This window comes from Sapajus apella, unplaced genomic scaffold (assembly GCF_009761245.1).
Source record: "Sapajus apella isolate SASKATOON/1434 unplaced genomic scaffold, GSC_monkey_1.0 scaffold85, whole genome shotgun sequence".
Classification (NCBI taxonomy): Eukaryota; Metazoa; Chordata; class Mammalia; order Primates; family Cebidae; genus Sapajus; species Sapajus apella.
The window spans coordinates 1,195,600-1,223,041 of NW_022437025.1; the positions used below are offsets into that span (position 1 = coordinate 1,195,600).

At 51.5% G+C, this 27,442-nt stretch overlaps 1 protein-coding gene across 2 annotated transcripts in view; it reads left to right on the forward strand.

Moving 5' to 3' along the window:
* The first annotated feature begins 4,649 nt into the window (after positions 1–4,649).
* MAEA (macrophage erythroblast attacher) overlaps positions 4,650–27,442 on the forward strand; it is a 53,229-nt gene continuing 30,436 nt past the window's right edge. For both annotated transcript variants that reach the window (XM_032253910.1, XM_032253909.1), the window contains exon 1: positions 4,650–4,776. In XM_032253910.1, the coding sequence (XP_032109801.1) occupies positions 4,708–4,776 (69 nt within the window). In that variant the 5' untranslated portion in view covers positions 4,650–4,707. The remainder of the gene's footprint in view (positions 4,777–27,442) is intronic.

The following is a 27,442-nucleotide window of genomic DNA, read 5'->3' on the forward strand; positions in this document are numbered from 1 at the left end:
GGCAAGTGTTAACTACCTCCTAAGAGACGTGTGGATCAAAATAACAAGGACAACTCCAGCTCAGAAAACCAACCTAGCCAGGCGAGAGGAAGTGCCGTGTCATGCCACTTGGGCAGGGTCACCCCCTCGACCTTGAGGGGGTTACCTTTAAGTAGCAGAGCCCTGTGGCCCAACAGTGGAGATAAGAAGGGCCCTGGGATGTGGACAGAGCCCCCGCAGCATGTGGTGTGAGTTGGCTATGACAGTGCGTCCCTGAGCCAGAGGTCAGGTCCTCCCACATGGTGACCATGCAGGAGACACCCAGCACCATCCGTCTGCTAGGCTGTTCTTCCCTGGGCGCTCCTGGTCCATCCACACAAGGAAACCACGTGTTCCAGGAGTGCCCCACAGTTCATCACTGGCATAGCTGATTGGTCCAGATGTACAGCCGACCCATGCTGGGCTAGACTTTGGAGCCTAAGATTTTGGAAGTTTAAACCAAGAGATGCAGAACATGACAGCTGTTGAACGCTATGCCACAAGAAGAAGTATATTTGGTCTCGGCCCCTGGTTCTGGTCACTGAGTGTCTGAAACCCTTGGGATTTCCTGAGTGTGGCAGTGTCTTCTGTTACTCATAAGGGGCCCCCTTCCACCACACCTGAGTTTATGCTAACAAGGTGACTCTGGGTGGACATCATCAGAAAGACCCAGAGATTAGTTGGCGGGAATTCTCAGCCCCTCTCCCACTCCACCTCCACCTCTGGGGAGGAGAGGGGGCGGGGGATTGAGATATAAAAATCTGTGAATAATGAGATTTGGGAGAGCCTCCAAATTGGTGGATGCCCTGAGGTTCTGGGCAGTTGCCACATGGAGAGGACTTGGGAGCTCCTCACCCCACCATGCCCAATGTGCTCCCATTGGCTGTAACTGAGCTGTGTCCTTCATAATAAGCTGGGAAGCATAAGTGTTTTCCTGAGCTCGGTGAGTTGTTCTAGCAAATTACTGAACCCGAGAAAGGGTTCATGGGAGCCCCAAAGGTATCACCTGCTGTGTGGGTAGCCTGGTTACCCAACATGCAGCCGTCACCTCGAGAGGGGACAGTCTTGTGGAACACAGCCCTTAGTCTGTGGGTGAGAGTGTAAGTGGGGTAGGATACGCAGTTGGTGTCAGAGACTCTGACAATTGGACAGCTTCAAGTATGTAAATGAAAATAAAATTCTAAGCTCCCACAACAAACTGAATGGAACACATCACCCCCACCCTCAGCTAAGGGGATTTCAAAGAAACCTAAAAAACTAGTTCAGGCCATGATGGTGACACAGGACTTTTCTTGGTCACTTGTCAGCCAGAGAGCCCAGGCCGGTGACACCCTTGCCCAGGCCTTGTTCAGGCCTAGGTTTGCCACAGGAGATGCCCCATCCACTCAGCCCACTAGGCCATGCCAGGCCTGCAATCCAATGTGGATCCCGCGGCTGCCGTGACTGCATACTCAGCCCTCAGTGGGAGGGGGCGTGTGAGCAAGAGAGTGCAGGGTCCAGCCAACTGTTCCAAGTGCCAGCGTAGAACCAGGTTCTATGTGAGGCTTGTGGCTGGACAAGGCATGTTGCAAGCCACTCCTATGGTGGACTCTGGTGTCCAGATGAGGGGAACATGGTGGTGCCCAGGTAGAGGTGCTCATGATCCTGAAGCCCCAAAGGAGGTATTACAGCATGCTAATTAGCTGTTTTAGTCTACAGCGTGATGGAGAGTGGTGTGTCAACAGCTCTGCCAGCCCCTTGCTCTTCATTGGCACATGGCTCCAATGCTGGCTCAGCCCTGCCACTGCTTCCGTCATGTGGGGTGGCTGCCCTCCACTGGTGAAGGGCAAAGGGTCATGGTGTTATAGCTTTCTCTCTACTCACATTTGATGGGTTCCGAGCTCTTGTCCCATGTTCAAGAAGAATGAGGATACATTGACAATTGAAGGGTGAGGAGGATGGAGAATAATTTTATTGAGTGAGAAGGCAGTGGAGCACGGATGTGAGGGTGGTCTACCACCTGAAAGCAGGTGGTTTTTCTCTCCATGTGGCTGGGTTCAGGGCTTTTATGGGCTCCAAATGGGGAGTGCGCGCTGACTGGTTTGTGAATATGCAAAAATGTCTAAAACAAAGGCATCACTCAAAAGTGGGCACAACAGTGTTGAAAAACCAATTAGGGAAGGGTAGGTATATGTAACAAAGGTGAAGGGTGGCGATCAATCACAGGGAAGCACACCAAGCAGGAAGACAGGTTCTCAATCCAGTCCATGGATTTACCTGGGACTTGTAGCTAGGCTTTAAACTGTCTTCAGCTTGAAGGTTAGGTTTCACTGGGACCCGCTCTGTCTGCCTCCTGCAACTATTAATGGAAAGGGAGGGTCGGACATGCCTCAGTATCCCCTCCTCCCTTTGCAGTTCAGGCATAAAATTTACCCACATTAACATTAAAACAGAGATCTTAAGACTGACAAAACAGACTCTTTGTAGCAATAAAATGCCAAATTCCAACCTGAATCTAATACAGCGTTACATGACAAATGGCTGGCCCTGAAGGAGATCAAAGTATTTTACCCCAAAATACATTTCTTTGACATATTTTGAAATGGCCCTGCAAAGCTGTTTCTTCTGGGAGAAATTTACATTCTGTAGAGAATCCCCTGCCCTTTCCAGATCTTTTCAGATTCTGAAGAAGTTAACTGAGAGTCTAGCAGCTTTTAAAGATCTAGATAGGAAAGATTTGCCATCTATTGCCTCTAATGACAGCCAGCTATGAGACTTCATCTACGTAATAAGAATCTTGGTCTCCACAACCCCTTTTTAACCCAGATGCTCCTTTCTCTTGATTCCAGATCTTTAGATAAGAACTCTTTCAACCAATTGCCAATCAGAAAAATCTTTGACTCTACCTGTGACCTGGAAGCTCCCCTCCCACCCCCCTGCTTTGAGTTGTCCTGCCTTTTTGGACCAAACCAACGTAAACCTCACATGTTATTGATTGATGTCTTATGTCTCCCTAAAATGTATAAAGCCAAGCTGTAACCCAACCGCCTCGGGCACATGTTCTGAGGACCTCTTGAGGCTGTGTCACTGGTCATAATCCTTAACCTTGGCAAAATAAACTTCTAAATTGATTGAGATCTGTCTCAGACACTTTTTGGTTTACAACCTTTTGTAACTAAAGGACCAACTAATTCAAATACAGTTTTATCTTCCAATATTAAGAAAACCTAGAATAAATGATCTAAAGGTTGTAGAGTGAAACAATTTCTCCAATGTGCAAGCCTCTGCCTCATCATTCCTAAGAATTTCTAGCTGCAGATGTTACTAGGATGGCATTACCATGGAAATAAAACCCGTGTTGTTTCCTTTGGGTTAATCTTGAATTCCTGGTGAAGTGAACCCAAAGTCTTTAAAGAGGATGGCAGTCCATCCCATTGCTGCGGTGCTCTGGTGGATTACTGGGGCCATCTGGGAGAGTAGCAGACATGATGCGAACTGTGAACAGATGCAGTAGAGTGCACACTTCTACCTACAGGAAGGTCAGGAAAGCTGTTATGGGGAGCAGGGTTAGAATGATGGGGATATAGCGTGAAAAGGGACAGGGGACCTTTCTGTGCCACAGGAAATGTCCTAAATCTCAACCACGACATGGTTAAAGTGCAAATATGGGTGAAAATTCATTAAGCTGTAAAGATTTGTGCACTTCACTGTAAAATTTACCTCAAATGTTTAAAGGACTGGAGTCCGCAGCCACATACTTAAGGAGTAACACTTTCCTTAGTCCCCAGCTCCTGGATAAAACAGAAAGATTCCACAGTGCAGGTCGGATTTCGTGTATTCCAGCTGTAACGTGTAGCAGTTAAAACTCCGGCCATCCTCCAAGCGGAGATTCTGGCTTCAACGCGGTGCCACCTTAGGTGTTTCTCCTTTAAAAGAAAATACTTTAAAAATTGTTTAGGAATGAGTTACGTGAAACACAAGGTGGCTTAACTGGGACGTCGTTTCCTAATTAATCACACCTAATTTCATTTTTATTTTGGAAAGGGGAGATGGGTGGTGTTTGAAAGGCTGAGAATGTGAAGTGGCTGAAATGAAGGCACCACCCAGATGCCAGCGCTGCCCGCCCTGTAAGGAGAGGGCGGAGACGGCACACGCTTCTCCTGCGTCAGGAGTTCCCGTCCATAAAACGGTATTAGGTATTGGGCCTTTCCTCCACATCAGGACTCCAGCAGCTGGAAATCGCTGAAAACAAGGCCAAAGAAAAATAGTTGGCTACACGCGCCTGTGAACAGGCGTTTTTCGGCGTTGCCCTTGGGACCGCAGGCACGAGAGACCCACAGGGGACCGCCCCGAAGGAGCCCGAGTAACGAGACGGACGCCAAGCCCCCCAGGCCGCTCGGCCCCAGCTTCGCCTGCCCCGGCCACAGGCCGCATCCCCGCAGCATCGCCAGCCCGGCGTCTGCGGCCTGCAGCCGGCCGCGAATTCAAGAAGGAAACCGCCAGCCGGGGCTATCGTTGATTGGCTGAGCGAGAGGAAACCCGGCAGTGATTGGTCCGCACCCTCTTCCGCCTCCGGCCAAGAGGGCGGATGCGATTGGTGCAGGCTCATCGGCCCGCCCCCGCCCCCTCCGGCCGGAGCGCGCAGCGTCATTTCCCGGCATGCAGCGCGCCCGCGCATCCCCCGCCCGCTAATGTTTTGGCCGCTTCAAGATGGCGGTGCAGGAGTCGGCGGCTCAGTTGTCCATGACCCTGAAGGTCCAGGAGTACCCGACCCTCAAGGTGGGCGCCTGCGCTGCGCAGGCTGAGGCCAGCGACGGCCTCCTCCGCCAGTGCCCACGGGCCGCGAGGGGCCGCCCCGGGAGGGCCAGCGGAGAGGACGGCGGGCGCTGGGCGCGGCCTCGCGGGGCCGTGCGGGCTCCCCGGGGTCGCCCTGTCCGCGCCGGGCAGGTGGGGCGGGGGCGGCCGCTTTGGCCCTGTCCGGCGCCTGACTGTGGCCCCTTTGCTTAAAGAGCTGCGTGAGCCGAACCAGCGACGACCCTGGCAGCGCAAAGGCTGGCGAATTTGGGGCTGGGGGTGGCAGCCGGAGTTTCCGGGGCGTGGGTCTCGGGCGCCCAGACAGAGTGCGCAACGTGCCCGGCCGGTATCCGGCTGCCCTCCCGGGAGCCCAGGGCCAGAAGGTGCTGGGTGCCGGCACCCGGTCGCAAGTTAGGAACTGTAGGGAGAAACCTCACGGCCAGATGGCACCCAGCGACCTTTTTGATGGGCGTCACCAAACCTGAAATACAGCTCTTGCCGTCCGGTTACCGGTTGCGTGACCTTGGGTGGTCACCTAGCCGCGTCGCACTTTTTAGAATGAAATTTGTGCTCCTAGTGAAAGGAGCAGATACTTGTTGTTTAGCTAGTTAATAGAAGATTTGACATAAAGCACCTGGGAAGGAATTCCTTAGTCGATCAAGGTCATAGCTTTCCTAGAGCTGCGGCTGAGCTGGAGTGCTGCGAAGCTTTTCTCTTCTCCCAGAGCACCTTGGTGTTCCCGTCCGTCCGTCTCAGTGGCGACAGGTGTGGAGGATGCAGTGTGGCCAGGTTGCTGTGCGTTCCCCCAGGCCCAAGGTAGTTCGGCAAAGGGCTGAAGAGCGCAGGCTCTGAGCCATCCTGCTAGGGTGTGACTCCGGCTCCTCTGTATTCATCCTTACTGGGAGATATCAGGCCCCACTTGGTGATTGTTTATTCTTGTCAGATTTAAGTAATGGTAGCGCCTGTGTCACCTCAGGCTGAAACAAGTGACCATGTCTTGTTTCAAGCAGTGCCTGGCATTCATTAAAAGGTACCTGATATAGTTAGCACTGCTGAAGTCAGGCTGTACCCTGCTGTAGATGGTCTTCATAGGAAAACAGAAGCAAGCTTGTCTTCCTCTTCATTAACTAGCGGTTTATTTCATATTTTTAAAAAGAAACAGGGTCTCACTGTTGCCTAGGGTGGTCTTGAATTCCAGGGCTCAAGCCATGGTCCTGCCTTGACCTCCCAAAGTGCCAGGATGACAGGTGTGAGGCAGTGGCCACTTTGTCTCGTGCAGTGCACCTCCAGGCCCGTCATTTCAGCTAACAGACAAGATGGCTTGAAGATCAGAACTGTGGTGGCTTGTCACTTTTGGCCCTGGCTGATGAATGTGGAAACACCAAATAGGAAAGGTGTCCAGAAATCCTGTGTGTTGAAGGAACTAGGGAAGGAGATGGAAGGTCTCTGGAGAGGATTCTTCTTCAAGTCTTCTGCTGTTTTCTGATCGTGGATGTTATTAGCATTCCAGAGTTATTACATAGTTTCTGATTAAAGTAGTCATGTAGACAGTCATACAGGTAAAGAAATATTATAGTATTGTAGCCGGGCACAGTGGCTCAGCACTTTAGGAGGCTGAGGCAGGTGAATCACGAGGTCAGGGGTGTGAGACTAGCCTGACCAACATGGTGAAACCCTGTCTCTACTTAAAAGTACAAAAAAAATTACCCGGGCGGGGTGGTGCGCACCTATAATCCCAGCTACTTGGGAGGCTGAGGCAGGACAATCCCTTGAACACAGGAAGCAGAGGTTGTGGTGAGCCCAGAATGTGCCATTGCACTCCAGCCTGAGTGACAGAGTGAGACCCCGCCTCAAAAAAAAAAAGAAATAGTGTTGTAATTCCTCTTTTGACAGTTGCATCACTACTGAGTTAACACTTTTTTCCATAGGAGTTTTCAGGAGAGATTCCTAGTGGACAATGGAGATGTTTTGCTGGGAAACTAGGGATCCTTGATTTAGAAGAATTTATTAGTATAGAATGAAACAGAACATGCTGAGCTGACAGTTCAAGAGCTGCACTCTTGAGTCCTTAGGAGGGGCCAGTGCGGATGTGAGAGAAGGGAAGGAGGGCTGGGGGGCGGGGCTCTGGAAGCTGTGGGGTGGATGTCCTGCTTCTCTAGTCCAAAAGCACGTCCCCCTGGGTGGTGGGAACTGGCATGGCTGGACTGGATCCTCACCTGGGAAGAGTTAAACTGCTTTCCTGCCAAGTGAGTCCTCCACAGACACACGGGGTTCCTTACTCTTCAGAGGGCCTGGGAGCCCTAGCTGGGTTTCAGCAGTAACTCCTGGGATGTCTGGTTCCTCAGTGTCAGGGCGGGTGGTGGGGCTCCTGGGTACTTGACAGGTACTTATTTTTCTCCTTATTTTCCTGGTGAAGTGGGAAGAGAATGGAACACACATGAATTGCTGCAGCCAACATGCACTGACCTTGGGCACCTCTGTCATCACAAGCTTCCATTTCCACAGGAGGGGTGGACCAGCCTGTCAACGTTTGGGCCGGATGAGCCTTTGTTGAGGGGGCTGTGCGGTGTAGGATGTTCAGCAGCATCCCTGGTGTCTGCCACTAGATGCCAAGAGCATGCCCCAGAATGTCTCCAGACATTGCTAGATGTGCCCTGGGGCCAAGCACACTCCCAGGAGAAATGCTGGTCCAGATTTTGCTTTAAGGAACTTGTTTCTTCTTCTTAGCAAACAGCAGTGTGGCTCCTGAGGCCGCACCCTTATGTCCTGGCTGTGGCTGTGGCTGTGGCTGTGTCTTTGCCGTCGAATGCTGCCTGGTGTAGGGTGGTGGGTAATGCCTGGTGGGACGGGAGAGATGGCACAGTTCCAATTCAAGATGCATAATTCACCATCTTTCTTTCTTTCTTTCTTTCTTCTTCTTTTTTTTTTTTTTTTTTTGAGACAGTCTTGTTCTGTTGTCCAGGCTGGAGTGCAGTGGCACAATCTGAGCTCACTGCAACCTCTGCCTCCCAGATTTAAGTGTTTCTCCTGCCTCAGCTTCCTGAGTATCTGGGATTACAGGCACCCACCACCATGCCCAGCTAATTTTAGTAGAGACGGGGTTTCGCCATCTTGGCCAGTCTGATCTTGAACTCCTGACCTAAGGAATTCACCATCTTTCAATTCAGCATGAATGGTTCACTATCTTGAATTGCAAGCCCTCGTTTTCATTGTTTTTTAAAAGGTTTTTTTTTTCTGATTATAAAAATAATTTGATGAGTTGGGTGCAGTGATTTGCACCCATAGTCCCAACTAATTGGGAGGCTGAGGCGGGAGGATCGCTTGAGGCGGGAGGATCGCTTGAGCCAGGAGATCCAGGGTGTGGTGAAGCGAGATTGCACCACTGTCCTCCAGCCTGGTTAACAGAGTGAGATCCTGTCTCAAAAAATAAATAAATGAAAGTAATTTTTTTTCTTCAAGTTACCGTGCTGCACAGAGATATACAGATTCCTGCTGTATTCCTTCAGATAGCTGAAGAAAAATAGTAGTTTAGGGAATTTCACATGGGTATCTGCATGGCCAAGGCGAGAAGTCATGTTCATCACTTGGAGACCTTGGTCTGGACCTGGCTCCTCTCTGAGCCTCACCAGGGCCCACCCCTCCTCTCCTGGAGCCCCAGCAGGGGTTCCCAGCTCCACTGAGTCCTCTCACACCGCAGGTAGTGATGCTGCCCTCCACCCAGAGGACAGGCAGGGAAGCCCTGGGCCTGTTGGCGCATTCTCGGGTGTCTGAATTCTCTACAGGAAGATTTGCATGTTTTGCCTTTGGCTTGATGACAGTCTGGTTGCCCAGGCACTGCCCTGCGGCCTCCCAGCCTGGGTCTGTGCTTGTGGTAGTGGTCTGGGTACCAACTGTGTTCTTGGAAGTTGTAACTTTTAGTGCAGTTTTTGCATTTTCTGAACTTTGTCTTGGCTGGATTTGGGAGGATCATGCGTTCTCGAGTGTGAGAAACATGGGCAATCACGAAGCATTTGACGTAAGAGACACATGCATTGGACTGGACCTGGTCATGTGTCTGTGTCTGAGGAGTCTTGGGCGAGGTCTCTACTTCCTTCTGCGGTCGGCTTTTTTGATGTGCTTTATCTGCAGTAACATCACACGGCCCTCCAGAATCCTCCCAGTCTCTAGAGCACAGTGGAAGTTCCTTCTGCCCAGAAGATCCATGGCCTGCCCTTTGTGCCTCCCGGCTCCACGCCACTTGCCTCTCCCACTGTTCGCCCATGGTTTGGCCCTGGGCCGGCTTGCGCCGCCTCTGTACTGGCACAGGTCTTCCCCCCGCGCCTGTGCTTTCCGGCTGGATAGGCAAGGCAGAGATGAGGGTATAGACTTGGATTCGCTGCTAGCCGGGGGTTGGTTTTGTTTTTGTTTTTTTAAGTATTATTTTTTAACACATTTCAAGTCAAGAAAGGGCTTTTTAATACTTGGTTCGCTCTAATGGCTGGGCTAGGTTGGAGGCAGTACTGACGGGAGGCCGGTAGCGGCCCTGGGACCTGAGCAAGGCACAGCCGCCGGGCTGCAGAGCAGGGCTGCCAGTGCACTGAGCTGCTCGCCTGCCCTCCTCCGCAGCAGTGATTCCATGGCCCTCTTTGGCCAGTCACTGTCAGCCCCTGGTCTGTTATGACAGGGAGACAAGTCAGGTCCCTGTCTACACTCTGGTGGGAGGGAGACGTCAGCAGAAGTCCACAGACATTTGAGATCCTTTAATGACACTGATGACATTGAGGTGAGTTGGGCATTGGCAGGAGGTGGGGGCCGGGTGGGCCTCCCTGGTGAACACAGTGTTGTGAGCTGGTTGGCAGGGTGGGGGCTGGGGCAGGCCTCCCCTGTGAATGCGATGTTGTGAGCTGGTTGGTGGAGCTGAGTTTTGGGGTGAGGCCCCGTGGGCTGTGTCGAAGTCCCGGCCGACCATAACCCCAGTAGGCACATAGCTCCATTGGGGTGATGTGGCTGGGGGTGTCCCAGAGCCGTGCAGCGAGGATCTCACAGTGAGACCGAGTGACAGGCAGTACAGGGGTCAGCAGGGAGGGAAGCAAGCCAAGGAGACAAATTGGCACCAGCACGAAGAGGAGACCGGCAGGCGCGGGCAGCATGAGAACTGCCCGTCTGCAGAGAGGCCGTGCGGTGAGCCCCACTCTCGGGGCATCGGGCGGAGCGGGGGTGTCTGGGTGCTGACCTAGGCATCGCAAAGCTCACTTCCTGCCAGGGTAACTGCTGATGATTTTTAGGTCTGTGTTATTTCGGAAGCATTATAGCTAAGGGCCGTTATTTCGAAAACCTAAACAAAAGAATTATTCACTGTGTTAATACCATGTTTAGTGACTGTTGAGCTGAGTGTGGCTGAGCAGAGGAAAGCATCTGCTGTGTGGATGGCTGGACTGTGGATCCGGACTCGGGACCCCAAGTGGTGGCCCTTTCAAGAGAGGGGCCCAGAGCAGCCTCCTTCCTCTCCTCCCAGGGGAGCCTTTCATACCCGTCAGACCTTCCCTCCCCCTTCATGCTCACCCATGCCCATCACGCAGACCCTGCCTGACTTGTACCTGCTCCCACACCTGTGGTGGATGAGCTGCCCTGCCACCCCTCACCTGCACCCGTGCCGCCTTCACCTGCGCTCCCTCACCCACACCTGCCTCACCCACAACCCCCAAAACTCCCCACCCACGCCCCCCTCACCCGCACTCCCCTCACCCACGCCTGCACCCCCCTCACCTGCAGCCCCCTCACCTGTGCCTTCTCACGCCTGCGCTGTCACCTGCACCCCGCTAGCCTGCGCCTGCACCCACCTCACCCGAGCATGCGCCCCCTCACCTCCCTCACCTGTGCCTGCTACATCCTCACCTGTTCCTGCGCTCTCACCTATGCCTGTACCACCCTCACCCACACCTGTGCCCCCCTCACTGGTGCCTCCCTTGCCTGTGCTTCCCTCACCTGCGCCTGCACCACCCTCACCCGCACCTGTGCCCTTGCCTCGCGGCTTCTCCTGCAGTTGGCTGTCCTCTCTCCTGCGTGCAGATGGCTCTGAGTCTCCCCCTCGTGAATGAAACCCGCTCCTGGCCCCACGTCCTCCTCCAGCTACTGCTCCCTTTCTCTGCCCCTTCCTCTTGTCCCTCTTCCTGTTTTACCTAAATCAGGTTTTTGTCCCCCAGCACTCCACCCACATGTTCCTCTTGAGGATGGGATGGAATGATGTTCCTGAAAGCGGCCAGACCCCAGTTCATCACGCTGCCTCGAGGCGCCCGCCTCACTTGGCGCCTGTGACATCGTCCTCAGGGCTCTCTCCATCCTTGCTGCACGTCCTCCCGTCTTCTCTAGTCCTAGAGGCTTTTTGCTCTTTGATGTCACCAGCTAGCTCTCCAGAGGTCATGAGGCTTCATGGACAGTCTCCACACTTCCACCTTCCCCAGGCCTCTCCCTGAGGGCTGTCTTGTGTAGTCACCCCTTGTGCACTCTTCGCATGTCTGGGAGACAGTTCACAGGTAGGATACCAGGCTCGAAACCAAATGCCATATCTTGGCCTGGGAGCCCCAGACCTGCCTTATGATCTAGCCTTCCCAAGTCAGTTGACAGTGACGTCCTCCTGGCACTTGTTCAGTGACAGGTCAGAACTTGGAGGTTTCCTTGATTTCTGTTTCTCACATTTGCCCTTGAGTCCACGATGGCTGCTGGGGCTGCGGCCTTTGCAGCGAGAGGAGGGTGAGGGGGAATCAGTGTCGCCCTGTGTGGCCAGCTCTCTGCGTGGGGCCTTAGTGCAGATCCCCGAGTGTTCACACTGCAACTCGTTACCCAGAGCATGGGGCTGGCCATTTCTAGCTTTGAAGGAGCCTGAAAAAATACACGTGTGTGTGTGTGTGTATATAGAGAGAGCGCGATACGTGCGTGTGTGTGTGTGTGTGTGTGTGTGTGTGTGTGTGTAAAGAGCGCGAGTGAGCCCGCATGCGTGAGTGTGGGCTCACTGCTGCCCTGAATAAAACTGGGATGTGGCTCATTTTGCTGTTGGTCCCTGGCCTGCCTGGTTTCCTTTGTAGCACTTGTCACAGTCTGATGTGTAGCCCGCCTCTCTCTGTGTGCTGTTGTTATAGTCTGCCTCTGTCGTTCTGGTTGGGCATCTCCTTTGGAGTGTCTGCTCTGCAAGGGCAGGGGCTGGCCTTTGTCGCTGTCGTGTTCTCGTCACATCGTGAGTGCCTGGCACAGGAGTCACAGTGGATGGCTGTGGCCGAATGAATTTCTCCTGTCTGTCTGGGCAAGTCCTCAACTCTGCATCTCCTTTTGGTCCACTTGCTACATTCTGAGTACGTCTTGGACTCACAGCCTGTGCCCTCATCTGGGTGTGGTCAGCCTCTTGCGTTTCCTTTCTGCCTCCCTTCGGCCCTCAAGATGTAGCCCCAGCCCCTGCCCTTCTCTCCTTCCCATTGTTCTAGAGTTTCAACATGGGAACCGTGGTGTGCAAGGCTCCTGTGCTGGCCACAAAAGCTGCACTTACTGCTGAGGAACCCGGTTGCTGGCTGGAGTGGGTGCCGAATACTGCCTGGCAGCATGGCCGTTTGTCTTGAGGCCTTTTAGCCCCCTGTACCCCAGGGACTGTTCCATATGCCCCCCGTTCTCCATGAGCCCCTGTGCCTGCTCCCATCCTTGTGCTCTGCTCCTGGGGTGGCCCTGTCTGTCCCCTATTCGTTTGCACTCACTGTCTCCTTCCTGTTACTGGGGACCGGTCATCTGTGCCCCACTCAAGACCAGCCTGTGTTCATGCACCAGACCCCCTGCCCCAACCCTGTGACCTGAAGAGGTACACACCCGTCTTCTGGGTAACCTGGGCGAAACCCACGGGTCCCCTCTGAGCCAGCCCTGCCTTGGGGTCTGTGGAGTTGCTTCTCATCTGGTTTTGCCCCCATTACAGTGCTATAGCCGGAGCACCAGGTAACCCCAAGAGGCTGCTGAGACCCATGATGGATTCTTTGGGCTCACGTCTACTTCTCAGAGCTCACCACCACCCCACCCCCCGGACTCCTGGAGCACCATCCTCGCGTTTCCCCCAGGCTCACAGCCCTTCATGCTTCCTGGCTGGCCCTTGCCATCTGACTTCTAAATATTGGCCCCAGGCTCAGTCCTTGGCATGGGGCGTTGCTGTGAGGTGCCACCTCAGTGCCCTCACAGGGTCCCATGGATTCTAAGGAGCATCTGTGTGTACTGATGACCCCTAGGCTGGTATCTTCCCAACTCCAGAGCCCTGTATCCATTCGTCTATAAAACATACCCACTTGGCAAGGTACCTTGGTATATTTATTTATTTTTAACCTTATTATTTTCAGAGATGAGTCTCACTTTGGCACCCAGGCTGGAGTACAGTGACATGATCACAGCTCACTGCAGCCTTGACTTCCTGGGCTCACGCAGTCTTCCTGCCTCAGCCTCCTGGGTAACTGGGACCACAGGAATGTGCCACCATGCTGGCTAATTTTTTTATTTGTAGAGATAGGTTTTTGCTGTGTTATCCAGGCTGGTCTCAATCTCCTGGGCTCAAGCAAGCCTCCCTCCTAGGCCTCCCAAAATGTTGGGATGACAGGGGTGAGCCACCACACCCAGCTCCTTGGCATATTTACATCTGAGCTTTCCATCCTAAGTCCTGCTGTGCAGACCAGTTCTACTAGCCTGCCTTCTCTTCAGGGCCAGAACCTTCAAGTTGGCCTTGACCCCTCTGGGGTCACAGCTCATGCCCAGCCTTCTGGCTGGTCCCTGCTCTGCCCGTGCCCACCCCAGTTGCCCCATCGCCAGATCCTGTCATCCTTTTGTTCTAGGAGTTTCCTGTGTAACTGGCTATGAAGGCCAGGGTCCTTAGAGTGGCTTTGGCCCCGGCATTGGGCCAGCGGCCTTTCTCCTGCTCAGCCGAGCCAGCATGCGAGCCCAGGGTTTTTGCGCCACCCTCCCCTGTCTGGAGCGCTCCTCCCACGGATGTCCATGGGCCCATTTCCTTACCTTCTTCAGTCTTTGCTGAGCTGTCACCTCCTGAAGCTTCTCTGACCCCACTGTTGAAACTGCCGCCCCAGCATCTGCCACCTCTGCCCTTTTCCCTCCCGAGCCATGACTGCTGTCTGACATACGGGATTTTGCTTGTTTCTGACCATTGGGATATAAGTTCTTTTGGAGGATAGAGAAGAAATAATTCTCCAATTAACAAATGAACAAAGTAATATTAAATATTATTTTAGCAATGGTGTCTAAAGTAGTAAGAATTGAAATAGAAGTAAATGTAACTATCAAGAAAGGCAGCACAATAATGGGGCACCCAGTAAGTGCCGGAAACCCACTCGCTGTTCTCTGTACCCCCAGCCAGCTAGAACACATCCCACTCACCGCAGCCCAAAGCAGCAGAAACAGAAGACCCAGCAGCACCCTTAGCAGGCAGTCTGACTGCCACGCCGCTGTTTCGGCAAAGGTCCAAAGGAAGATTGGCTCTAGCAGAGGATACCATGTTTCTGTATGAAAACTGTAATGTTGCTTTTTTTGTGCTTGATAAAATATTTCTTATTTATAATGAAAGGGACACCAGGGCTCTGCCAGACGCCACAGCCAGGTATGAAACTGCTGAAGTCAGGACCTTGTGGCAGAACAGCTGAAATATTTTATGAAATATTTGAAATGTTTTATGAAAAGGAGAAAGTGCGCTCTGCTAACGTGTACATGAGCTGACATTCCTGCCCGCACGCGGTCTGTGTTGTTTGGTCAGGGAGTGACCCGGGGGGTGAGGGCACTGGACCACGTGGTGCATGGCCCCAGCCCCTCCGTGCTGCTGTCTTCCGACGCTGGTGCTGCACTGTGTGCACGTGTGCGGCTGCTGCAGGTAGCAGACACTTTCCAGGATGGACCAGTGGCATCAAAAGGTTCTGCAAGGAAACAGCTAAGGCTGAGCCTGACTGGGCATGCATCAGGGAGTGTGGAGCTGGGGCCAGCAATGCTCTTCCTACCGAGAGCTTTGGTGGGCACATCATCAATCTGGTCACTCCCTTCAGAAATTGACTGGAAGTGTCGATTTTTCCAGAAGCCTGCTTAGGGTATTTGGAGCATTTTTGTCCTTGGTGAATCTCCCTCAGCGTTTGTGCTGTGCTTCTGGAGATCAGCTCAGGATGGCAGGAAGCCACCGAGATTGCGTGCCGCACACCAGAACACGAGACGGGCCCTCCAGGACGGAGAGTGATTGCGTGGCCCACACCAGAACACGAGACGGGCCCCCCAGGACGCAGAGTGATTGCGTGGCCCACACCAGAACACGAGACGGGCCCCCCAGGACGCAGAGTGATTGCGTGGCCCACACCAGAACACGAGACGGGCCCCCCAGGATGGAGAGGGATGCAAATTGCCAGTCAAGGCTCAGTCTGGCACTTCTGGCCATGTGATGAGCTTCGTGATCAATATTTAGAAACCTCTTCTGAGGTTAATTGCAAAAGGCGAAGAGCCTCAGGCCATTGGGAAAGTCCTCCTTCCTGTGTTGGTGAAAACATGATGATGACACACTAAAGCACGTTTCTTTTTGTCAGCAAATACTGTCAGAAAAGCACAGCGAACACTGGGGAAGGTTTGAAGAAGCACGTTCTGAAGCTGATGGCGTGTGGGGGCTGCTGCAGCGGGCGTGCAGGTGCACGTGTGTCACCACACCTCCACTCGTGCTGCTTGCCACGTTCTGCTTCAGTGATGAAAACGGAAGATTACTGCTATGAGTCACCGAAGGGGAAGATGTACTGGAGGAAACGTAATTTAACATTTGCTGACTAAGAGAAATCTTGTGATTGTAAAAAGCTGTAATGCAACAAATTACCTAGGAAAAATTGGGCAGATGAGATAAATGTTTAATTCTTTGGTATAGCCAGATAAGATAGAACCAGAATTTAAAAGCAGATAACAAGCCAGGCATGTGCGCTTTACAGGCTCACACCTGTAATCCCAGCACTTTGGGAGGCCGAGGCAGGAGGATCACTTGAGCCAGAAGCTCAAGGCTGCAGTGAGCTATGATTGTGCCACTGTGCTCCCTCCTGAACGACAGAGTGAGACCCTGTATGAATGAGTGAATAAGTAAATAAAAATAAGCATTGGACGAGGGACACACAAAAAATGTGTAGAAGGAAAAATATATTAGGTTGAACCATATACAGTTGTTATTTTTGTTAAGTTGAAAATGATGACTGGGTGGACTTATAACAGGTGAAGTTACTACAGAAAACCTCCTCACAGAGAAAAGCCCGGGACCAGGTGGTTTCACTGGTGAATTCTGTTAGACATTTAAAGAAGAATACCAACTCTTCCCAAAAACATAAGGAGGGAATATATCCCAACTCATTCTATGAGGATATAACCTTGGTATAACCTTGAACCAAAGACATAACAGGAAAACCACAGACTGTTGTTCCAGATGAAGGAAAATGATGCTAAATCTTCAACAAAATATTAGCAAACTGAATCTGGTAACATATAGAAAGGATTATGTGTCAGGACTAAGGATTTCCCCCAGAAATGCACGTGTGAAAATCTATGTAATGTGTCGTATTAATGGAAGGACAAAAACCACAGAATCATCTCAATAGATACAACAAAAGCACTCTTAAAAAATTCAACACCTTTTCATCATACAAACACTTTTATGCTGAAAAATCCAGGAATAGAAAGGAACTTCTTCAATAAAGGGCATCTGTGGAAAACCTACAGCTAACATCTTGCTTCATGCTGAACAATAGCGCTTTCCCCCTAAGAACAGCAGCAAGACAAAAGCTGTCGGCTCCCTCTTACGTTCAGCATTGTCCTGGAGGCTCTAACTAGGGCATTTAGGCAAGGAAAATAAAAGACATTCCGATTGGAAAATAAAACGTAAAGTTGTAGTTGCAGATGACATGATCTTGTATATGGAATTCCTAAGGAATACACATAGGAGCTATTAGAATTAATAAGCTAGTTCATCAAGGTTGCAGAATACAACATAAGTAAAAATAAGTTATATTTCTCTACCTTGGAAACAGTCAAAAAGGAAGTTAAGAAAATGTTACTGCAACAGCACCAAAATAATAAAATATTTAGAAATAGGACTGACTGACTTAAGATAGCAGTATTACCCTAGTTGACCTACAGGTTCAGTAGATTTTGTATCAGAATCTCAGCTGGCCTTTTTGTAAACTTTGACAGCTATTTTGAAAATTCATATGGAAAGGCAAGGAGTCAACGTTGAAGCAGAGTCATGAGGCTTGCATTTCCCGGCTTCAGCACTTTCCATGGAGCTGTGGTGATGAAGATTGTGTGGTGCTGGCAAGGGGGTTGATGCAGATGAGCAGGGTGCAATCAGTCTAGACAGGACTGATTTGTGGGGATTGATTTTTAGCAAGGCTGCCAAGATAGGAAAAAATAGTGTTTTTAACATGACGCTGAGAATACTAGATCTCCACAAGCAAAAAGCGAAGTTGGACCTTAACCTCACACACCATATACAAAAATTAAAATGGATAAGAAACTTACATGTAAGACCTAAAATTATAACACTCTTAAAGATGTAAATTTTCCTGACCTTGGATTAGACAGTGGTTTCTTAGCTACAACACGCACAAAATAGGTAAATTGGACATTAAAATGGGAAGATTGTGTTTCAAAGGACACTGTCAAAGTTTTGCAAAGACTACCGCTGTGTGCTGAATGTGTGAGCCTCTCCAGCTCCACATGCTGAGGACCTAACCTGCCATGGGGTGGTATTTGGAGGCGTGCAGTCTTTGGGAGGTGACTGGGTTTGAAGGTGGTCATGAGGATAGAGACCCAGTGCTGAGATTAGTGTCCTTATAGAAGATGGAGAGAGAGCCCTCAGAGCTGTCTCGGCATGCGCGTAATCTGGGAAGGGCCACATGAGGACATCACCAGGAACAGGGTCCTCACCAGGACCCCCACCATGCCAGCACCCTGAGGTCAGACATCCAGCCCTCAGCACTGTGAGAAATCAGTGTGTGCTGTGTAAGCTGCCCAGTCTGTGATATTTGTTACAGCAGCCTGAGCTGACTGAGACAGCTGCTCAGAACAGGGAGAACATCTTTGCCAGTCAGTCATATATCCGTTAAGGGTTTAGTAATTAGAGCATATTAGGAACTCTACTTGTTCGTTAGTACAAACGCAGAAGAAAACACATTTAGAATGAGCACACAATTTTAGTAAACTTCTCCAAAGATATACAAATGGCCAGGAAGCACATCATGAATCCTTAGGGAAATAGAAACTAAAACCACAGTGAGGGGCTGCTTCATGCCCTACCAGAAGGGTGTAGCAGAAGCAATGCTGTTGGGTGTGGATGTGGGGAAATGGGAGTCCTCATACACAGCCACCTCGGAAAACAACCTGGCTGTTCTTCAGGTGGCACACCAGGTTCCCCTAGGAACCGGCAGGTGCCCTCCTGGGCTTAGCCCCAAGAGCAGTGGAAACTCTAAGAATGTCAGCATCTCGTTGGTGGCAGCCAAAAGTCCATCTCTTGTGAATTCATAAACAAATGGGTGCAGTAATACCATGGAATACCGTTCAGCCACGGAAAGGGACGGAGCGTCGCTGCATGCTACACCCCGCTGGACCTGGAGAACATTATGCTAAGGGAGGAAAGCTGGGTACACAAGTCCGTATCACGTGTGATTTCCATTTAGATGGAATCGGTTGCTGGTTGGTTGCCTGGGTCTGAGGGGCTTGTAGTGGGTTCCTTTTTTGGAGTGATAAAAATCTTCTGGAAGTAAATAGTGATTTATATAACCTTGTGCTTATTCTAAAAACTACTAAATTGTACACATTAAAAGGGTGAATTTTATGGCCTGTGAATTACCTCAATAAAAATTGGTAAAATTAAAAATGACATTGCCATCTTTTGTATGATTTAATAGACAACTGAAGAACGTGCATGCACAGTGCTGGCCAGGGCCGGGGGTCTTCGGATAAGCAGCTCAGCTCGCAGGAGTGGTGTTTTTAAGCGGGGTCCATAGAAGTAGAAGAGCTGGGTCCAAGGGTGAGGCACGGTTCCTGTCAGGCCCACACTCCCTCCTCCACCTGTCGATAGTGCGGGTCCAATTTTCTTAGCCTCACCAGTGGGTTTTCTGTGAGCTCCATGTGACTGTTGAGCACTTGAGATGTGGCTGGTCCAAATTGTGGTGTGCTCTCAATGTAAAATATGTCCTGGCTTTTAAAGATTTAGCACAAAGAGGGTAAGGAGTGTAAAATATCTAATGATTTATTGATTGATTGTTTATTTGGTTTTTTTTTTTTTCTAGAGATGGGGGTCTTGCTATGTTGCCCAGGCTGGTCTTAAACTCCTGGCCTCATGTAATCCTCCCACCTTGGCCTCCCAAAGCACGGGGATTTCAGAGATGAGTCGCAGTTCAGAGATATTGATTGTTCAAATGAACATATTCGGGATGAATTGGGTTGAATAAAATATATTAAAACACATTTCATATGTCTCTTTGTACAGTATAATACAGCTAGTAGAAAATTTGAAGTTACATACAAATGTGTCTCACGCTGTACTGTCTTGGATGGTACTGCTTTGTAGCTTTATCCTTTTTTTATCTGCTTTGGTTTCTGAGAGATGTTTTAAAAAGAAAAAAAGCTTGATTTGATGTTCCTGTCTTTCCATAGCCGTCCGGATTTATGATGATTACTAACACTGTGGACTTTCACCATCTTACTTTGCTTTCTATTTCCTATGCTTTTGTTTTTTCATTCCTTTTGGTGGATTGATAAGGTTTTCTTTGTTCCAGTTAATTTCCTCTTGCGGTTTGGCTAGCTCAGAGCCATGCTCCAATTGTGACAAATCAAAAATTTCTTCACACATTGCCAGATGTCCCCTGGCGAGCAAGTTGCCCCCTGTGGAGAGCTGCTGCACGAGGTGAGCCTGACCCCGATTAGGGTGCCTCGTGAGTGGAGCCCACGTGTGTGTGTTGCTGTGCTGGGCTGCTTCCATGCAGCGCACCCCCTCCCTCTGATTGCTGGAGGACTTCCGTGTGGGCACACCACAGTGTGTTTACCCATCCTGGTCAGTGGACATTTGGAATTGTGAACAAGCATGCCTGCACCTGTATTTGGATATTATAGTCCATTTCTCTTGGGAGTGGAATGGCCGAGTCATCTGATAGTTGTCTTTACCTTTTAAAGAACTAAGTGCTTTTTCCGGAAGGATCGTTAGGACTACTGCCAGAAAGAGTCCAGGTATCCTGGGCTCCACCAGCATGTGGTGGCGGCCTCTTGAATTGGAACTGTTTTTCTGGGTCCCAGGGTTCTCCAGAGAAACAGAGCCAGTGGCACATGCGCACATTGTGTGTGTGTGTGTATGGGTGGCATGCACGCAAGAGTTATCACAAAGAATTGGGTGTGATTATCGAGGCTGAGAAGTTCTAAGCTGGAGACCCAGGACAGCGCCATCTGAGTCTCAAAGCCTGAGAACCAAGAGGGCTGACAGTGACAGTTCTAATCCGGAAGGTGTCAGGTGGGAGATCCAAGAAGGACCAGTGTTTTAGTTCAGTGCAAAGGCCAGAAAAGACCATGTCCCCCGAAGGCCACCCACACTGGGAGGAGTTCCTTCTTACCCAGCCTTGCTGTTCCTTTAGGTCCTCAGCTGGTTGGGTAGGGCCCTTCCCCAGCGGGGTGGGCTGTGGGCTGTATTCAGTCTACTAATCCCATCCCAGAATGCTCTCACAGACACAACCAGAATAATACTTGGCCAAATGTTTGTTGGGGAACTTGGCAGTGTCAAACGGACCCGTAAAACTCACCATCACACGTTACGCTGTGGTCTAAGTTGCATTTCCCTGATGACTCATGATACTGCGTATTCCTATAGATTACCTGCCCTTCATGTATCTTTTTTGTGATGTTTCTATTCAAACCTTTTTCCCATTAAAAAATGGGATTCCTAGCCAGGTGAGGTGGTGGGTGCCTGTAGTCCTAGCTACTCAGGAGGCTGAGGCAGGAGAATCACTTGAACCCTGGAGTTGGAGGTTGCAGTGAGCCAAGATCGCGCCATTGCGCCCCAGCCTGGGGAAAAAAAGTAACACTCTGTTTCAAAAAAAAAAAAAAAAAAAATACTGAGGCTGTAGGAGTTGACTGTATTCCAGATGAAAGCCCTTTGTCAGGCTTGCTGTAAATGCTTCTTCCAGTCTGTGGTCGTGTTCTTATTTTCTTACATTGTTTTCTGAAGAGAAGAAATTTTAGTTTTGATGAGGTTCGTTGATGGGTTTTTCTTTTACAGTTGATATATTTTGTATCCTTCTAAGAAATCTTTGCCTGTCTCAAGGATGCAAAGATTTCCCCCCACGTTTCCTTCTAAGGAGTTTCACAGTTTGAGCTTTTATTTTAGGTCTGTGATCCATTCAGAGGCACTTTTCCTGGGGATGTGAGGTTTGGGTTGAGGGGCATCCCTTCCCTATCCTGGCTGTTGGAGACTATCCTTCCCCTCAATTGCCTTGGCCCCTTGGCTGGATGTAGATGAACCCTGCCTGTGGGTCCTTTTCTGGGTTCCCACCCTGCATTGACCCCTGCATCCATTCCTAGACTGGTACCGTGCTGGATTGATCAATGTAGTTTTTATAAGAAGTCTTGCAGTCAGTCCAATTCATTAGAATTTTTAAACATTTTTAATTTAAAAAGTTATTAATGTTACATACATGTGAAATTTGCCATCAGCCATTTACACAGCAGCCACTTTATCCATTTGTAGTGTGGACACTGTACCTTAAGCATACAGAATAGTCATACCATCTATATGCAGTGGATCACTAGGACGCTCTCCTCTTGCAATCCAGAAACTCTGTGGCCATTGAACAAAACGGCCTCCTCCCCACCCCAGCCCCTGGCATCCGGCACTCCACTTTCTGTGTCTAAGAGCTGGACTGTGAGGCACCTCATGCAAGTAGAATCATGCAGACGATTGACTTATTTCACCTACCATGATCTCCATCCATGTTGTAGCATGCAAGAGCATTGCCTTCTTTTAAAAGGTGGAATAGTATTCCACTGTATGTTTTAGTGTTCCACAGGGGGACAGAACTAATAGGATATATAGGCAGATTGGGGAATGGGCTGGTGTGATTATAGAGGCTGAGGAGTCCCCAGTAGGCCTTCTGCAACCCAGCAACCCTGGGAAGCTGGTGCCTGGCTCAATACAGGCCAAAGGCCTGAGAACCCTGGGGGGCTGATGGTGTCAGTCCTGACATCCAAAGGCCAGAGACCCCAGAGTTCTGTTGCCCAAGGCAGGGTCCCAGTGCCAGGAGGGAGAGGAGGTTGCCTCTCCTCTGCCTTTCTCGTTCTGTCTGGGCCCCAGCTGTCTGGATGGCACCACCCAGCTGTAGGGCGTCTTGGCACCTAGCCCACGTCTGCCCTCTGGAAAAACCCACACAGGCATACCCAGAAGTAATGCTTCCCGGGTTCTCTAGGTATTCCTCTTCCAGTCAAGTCAATGCCTGCAGTTAACCATCACATGTGCAGGTACAGCCACGTGTCACTTACATGGAAGAGCTCTGAGAAACGCATCATTGGGTGACATCTTCATGGTGCGAACGTGGCAGAGTGAACTCTCATGAGCCCACGTAGCGTGTCTGCTGCACACCACACTGTGGAACAGCCTGTGGCTCCTGCCTGCAAACCTGGACCACGTGTCAGTGCACTGCATACTGCAGGCAGCTGCTCCACGGTGGCGTTTGTGCGTCTAACACATGTAAACATAGGAAAGGGGTCATGAAAATGCAGTGTAATAATCTTAACAGGGCCGCTGTCATCTGTATGGTCCACTGTTGACCACAGTGTCATTAGGTGGCCTGTGACTGCCACGTGTTCCTCCTTCATTCCCCTGGTGATGGACACTTGGGCTGCTTCTGCCTCATGGCCGCCATGAACACAGGTGTGCAGATGCCTCCTGGAACCCTCCTTCAGTGCCCATGGCCTGCTGGGCACTTGGGAGCTCTGTGCCCAACGTTCTGAGGAATTGCCTTGCTGCTCTCCACCCCGCGGCGGGCACACTCCTGACACTGCGCGCCGTCCCACTGCTCCGCTTGCTGCCGTGGCATCACTTTCTGTGTTTAGTGGTCTCTGTTATAACGGGCATGAGGTGATGCCTCGTGTTGACGTCTGTGTCTCCCTAGTGGTTGGTCTTGTGGAGCATCGTGTCGTGCCACTTGGCCATCGGTGTATCTTCTTAGTAGAAATGGCTGAGTCCTTGGTCCTTTGTAAAATTAGATGTTTCCTTTTGTCTTGGAGTTGTAGGGGCTTTTAGAAATATATTCTGTATAGAAGTTTCAGAGGCAGATCCCTGGCCTGCAGCTGTTTTTCCCCACTTTTACTCTTTGGTCTCTCCTGCTCTGCAGAGTTGATGTTTGATGTGGTCCCGTTTGTCTCTTTGTTGCCTGTGCTATTAGCAATCTATTTGTAACATTTTGCCCCTTTTCACAGTTCTTCCTTCAGCTCTGTTACGTTGCCTGTCCTCATTTGGGCTAGCTGTATCTTCTGCTGCTTCCTCTTTTCAGTGCTGTTTCTTGTGTCTTACATTGTCTTTCTCCGTGGATTTATTGTGTTTGATCACTGAGCAATATTTCTGAGTAATTTTCCTCCCAGAAAGGTTTATGGGTGCTCAGCTTTCAGCCTTGCATATCTAAAAGTAACTTCAGTTTGTCCTCATTGTTGAGTGATAATTTGGCTTGAATTAGTCTTCCGCATTTCTGAAATTCCACTCACTCGTTCACCAAATGCCCTTTATGGAGCCTGTGAAGGAGCTGTTGCTAACCAGCCAGCCCAGGCCAGTGTGGGAGCTTTTAGAGCCGGAGTCACGTGCTGGGTCCCCCAGAAGAGGAGGCGCTGCTTCCCGGGACTGGCCTGGCTTCTCTGGGGGAAGTGGGTGTGGGGAGGAGCTGCTGTCTGGGTCAGCAGCCGCCCTGCAGGAGAGGGGCTGCTGTGCTCATCCTGAACTCAGACTGGATAGCCCTGGGCCAGCGCCGGAGGAGGAGCAGAGGCAGGGAGGTGGGAGGAGCCTGCACAGAGGCGTGGGAGGCCTGAGGAGTAGCGACTGGGCCCTGAGAGCACTGGCAGGGAGGTTGGGTCTGTTTACGGGAAGTGAAGGCTGGGGCTGGCCATTTGGAGGTCAGGGTCAGCAGGGGAGCCACACTGCCCAAAGAAGTTCAGGTCAGGCACAGACCGGGGACGGATGTTCCGAAGCTGGCAGTGCCTGTTGGGGAGGCTGTCAGCAGTGGCTGACAGCTCTCTGTAGCCCAGTGTGGCCTTGGTGTCATGGGGTACCGGCCATGTCCCTCATGAGGAAGGCAGGTCCTCACCCCTGGTGTTGTGTGGTTCCATTAGGGGCACCCCACAGGTGTGCCGGATCCTGAACTGGTTTCTTCATCAAAACATAGTTGAATTCGACTACGACCTCAGCATGTAGACTATAGGGTCTGGATACCAACGGTGGCCTGATGATGGCCTGGAGATGAGTGTCACAGCACCACCGCCTGCTTCCTCTGTGGGTGAAAGTTGGCAGTGGGCACCCCAGCCTGTGAGCTAGCCCTGCCACTGTCTCTGGGGCTTCTCTGTTGGCATGCAGACTGCCCACACTCGCCTCTGCTGAGCGCTGCTGTGCCGTGGCTCGAGCAGTCAGTTGGCCGAGGGAGGGGCCGGCATGAGGGTCTCGCGGAAACCTGCAGCAGTGGCCACGCCGGAGCCTCGCTCAGTGTCTGCGACGGGCGGTTAAGGTTAAAGTTGCTGTTGAGGGCCTGGATGGCTCTGCTGGCGCACGCAGCGGCTGAACAACATGTGCGTTCTGCAGTGTTTTCTTCCTTATAATTTTAGTGTCTGAACCTGATAATAAAACTTCAGAACTTTTGTTTACTATGTGTCTTGGAATTTGTGTCCTTTTTTTAGTGATTAAATTTTATTGTGCTTAGCAAAAATGTGAGTCCCGCTCAGATGGGAACGCAGCTGACACCTCCTTGGGCACATCCTCCCTGTGGCTCCTGAGGCCTGGGAGCCCTGCTGTGGGAGGGAGAGAGCTGCCGCATGGAGCCAGCCTTCCTGGTTGTTCCATGCCCCCATGTGGTCTTCTGTCCCGGCCTCTTCTGTCAGCGCGGAGCACCAAATGGTGCCGGGTAGCGTTTGCTGGGTGTCGTGTATGGGCACCTTTGGGGAAGCCAACATCAAGTCTGTTGGGGCAGAGCTGGCGGCACAGCCCTGGTGACGTGGACCGGCACTCTCGCCCTCTCAAAGAGGCCGAGTTGCCGCCTGCACTTGGCTTGGAGCACGTTCTAGACTCTGAAAGGAGTGTGTGGCTGTCAGTGAGTGTCCCTGACCCTCAGCCTGCGTGGCTTTCCAGAGGGCACCAGCAGATACGCACGAGTGTTGAGCTGTGCGTGCCCCTGTTGCATTGTTTTGGTTTTAAACGTTTTATTTTGAAATAGCACGAGACTTAACACAGAAGAGTTGTGAAGACACCGTGGCCCTGGTGAGCCCTTCCCCCGCCTCCTTCACGCTCACATCCTGCGTAACTGTGGCGCATTCTGGGCAGGGCCTCTTTGCCTTGCACTGGAAACACGGGGTTCCTGTCTGCAGCGTGCCAGCTGCTCGGAGCTCTGCCCTGTGCCTGAGTGGCGTAAGCGCCATGGTGAGGTGGGGCCTGCCTGGAGTTGGAAAGGCCCCGTTCCTGTGTAGAACTTGAAAGCAGCTGAGGGGCGTCCAGAGAGGCCTTGCCTTTCCTGGTGACAGTTTGGAATGTGCTAGCATCGTGGACGCTGTGTGGGTTCCTCCGCACGAGACAGGGTGGTTGTGCCCCTTTGCCTCATGGTCCAATGGCAAAGGCTTTCTGTCCTGCTCATGTGAGACCCTCGCACAGGCGGAGCAAAGACTAAGCACGCTTTGCGTCCTTTAGAAATTCTGCCTTGTGGCAGGAGGCGCTCAGAAGGGGCCTCGAGTGGGGGAGCTCTGCAGGCTGGTGTTGGCTGTCGTGTCAGGGCCTCGGGGGGTCTTCCGGGTCTTACCTAGTGGGTCTCATTGAGCTCACGCACGCTGATCAGGTATTTATGGAGAGCTGAAGTGCTGTCTGCTGTGACTTCCTCATCCACTGGATGTAGAGCAGAGGAAAAGAATCCTTCCCAGCTTTCTTAAGCAGCACCAAATTCTTGGGAGAAATCTTTTTAAAATTTGTTTTGTTGTTCCTTTGTTGTTTATTTGTTTCTTGAGACAGAGTCTCACTGTCACCCAGGCTGGAGCGCAGTGGTGCAATCGCAGCTTGCAGCAACCTCTGCCTCCGAGGTTCAAGCGATTCTCCTGCCTCAGCCTCCCAAGTAGCTGGGACCACAGATGCGCACCACCACCACCTTGCCCAGCGAATTTTTGTATTTTTAGTAGAGACAGGGTTTCACCATGTGAGCCAGGCTGGTCTTGGACTCCTGACCTCAGGTGATCCGCCTGCTTCAGCCTCCCAGAGTGCTGAGATTACAGGCGTGAGCCACCACTCTTAGCAGTAGAAATCTTGAAGGCAGGCAGTGTGGGCAGCGGGGGGGAGGGGGGGTGCGTGCCGCGTGACACCAGCAAGCTTGGGTCCGGATGCCGCACTCGGTGCCTGGCTTCCAGTCTTTCTCCTGTTGTCACTGCCTCATTGCTTTGTCAGTTGGTTAAATGTGTTGTGGCTTCGTAGCTTCCCTGCCCTCTTTCTCAACATTGTAAGACTCATTTGCTCACCAGCAAGTGTGAGTCCTGCCTGGTAGCCTGTGTAATGCTAGCTGCCGTTTGCGAGCTCTCTTGTGCGGCTGATGGGGCTTGTCTGGTGTGGATGAGAGCTGTACACACTACCACCGGTATGTACATATCAGCCCCGGGGGACGTCTGAGTGGAGGGCAGCTGGAGCAGGCTGAGTGGGGAGTGGCAGCCAGGGGACGGGTGCAGACCTGGCCTTCCCACCTGCCTCCTACCTATGCTTTCAGGGAGAAAAGTGAGTCTGGGGAGGGCCCTGCTGTGTGGCTCCTTCCTTGGCCGTGGCCAGTCCTGTCTCTTTTGCCCTGGCTGTCCCTTCTCGGGAAGCCCAGGTGCTGAGCTGCGTCCAGGCCTCCCTCGCTGTAGCCCTGCCTTCCTCACATGGCCTCACGGCTAAGCATGGTGGCTGACACGAGGTTGAGGCCTGCCCAGGGCTAGGGGAGCAGGCAGTGCCCAAGAGTCTGTCCTCCATGGTTGGGCATGGCTGGAGATGAGGCGGAGAGATGGAGCACTTGTTCTGGCACAGGTACCATGGCAGAGTTGGACCCACTGCTCCCGGGTGGCAGCATGGCCGCGTTATGACGTGCTGTGCGGAGAGCTGCTGGCTAGAAGTGCAGCTAGGACCACGGGCAGTGTTTCCTGCTGGAGCTTGGCCACGGAAGCCTGGGAGTGCTGGGGCACGACTCTGTCATGCCGCATTCAAACCATACAGCGCAGGAAATGGGGAGAGAAGAACGTCAGCAGGGCTTCTCTCCAGAGGGACGGGAAACTAATGATGACTTGAAGATTCTCCTTGATACACTTATTTTCCACAGGGAATAGATTATTTTTATGATTGGGGTGAGGCGAACACGCTCATGCAGGAGAGGTGTGGGTTGTGCGTGTCCACGGGGAATAGATT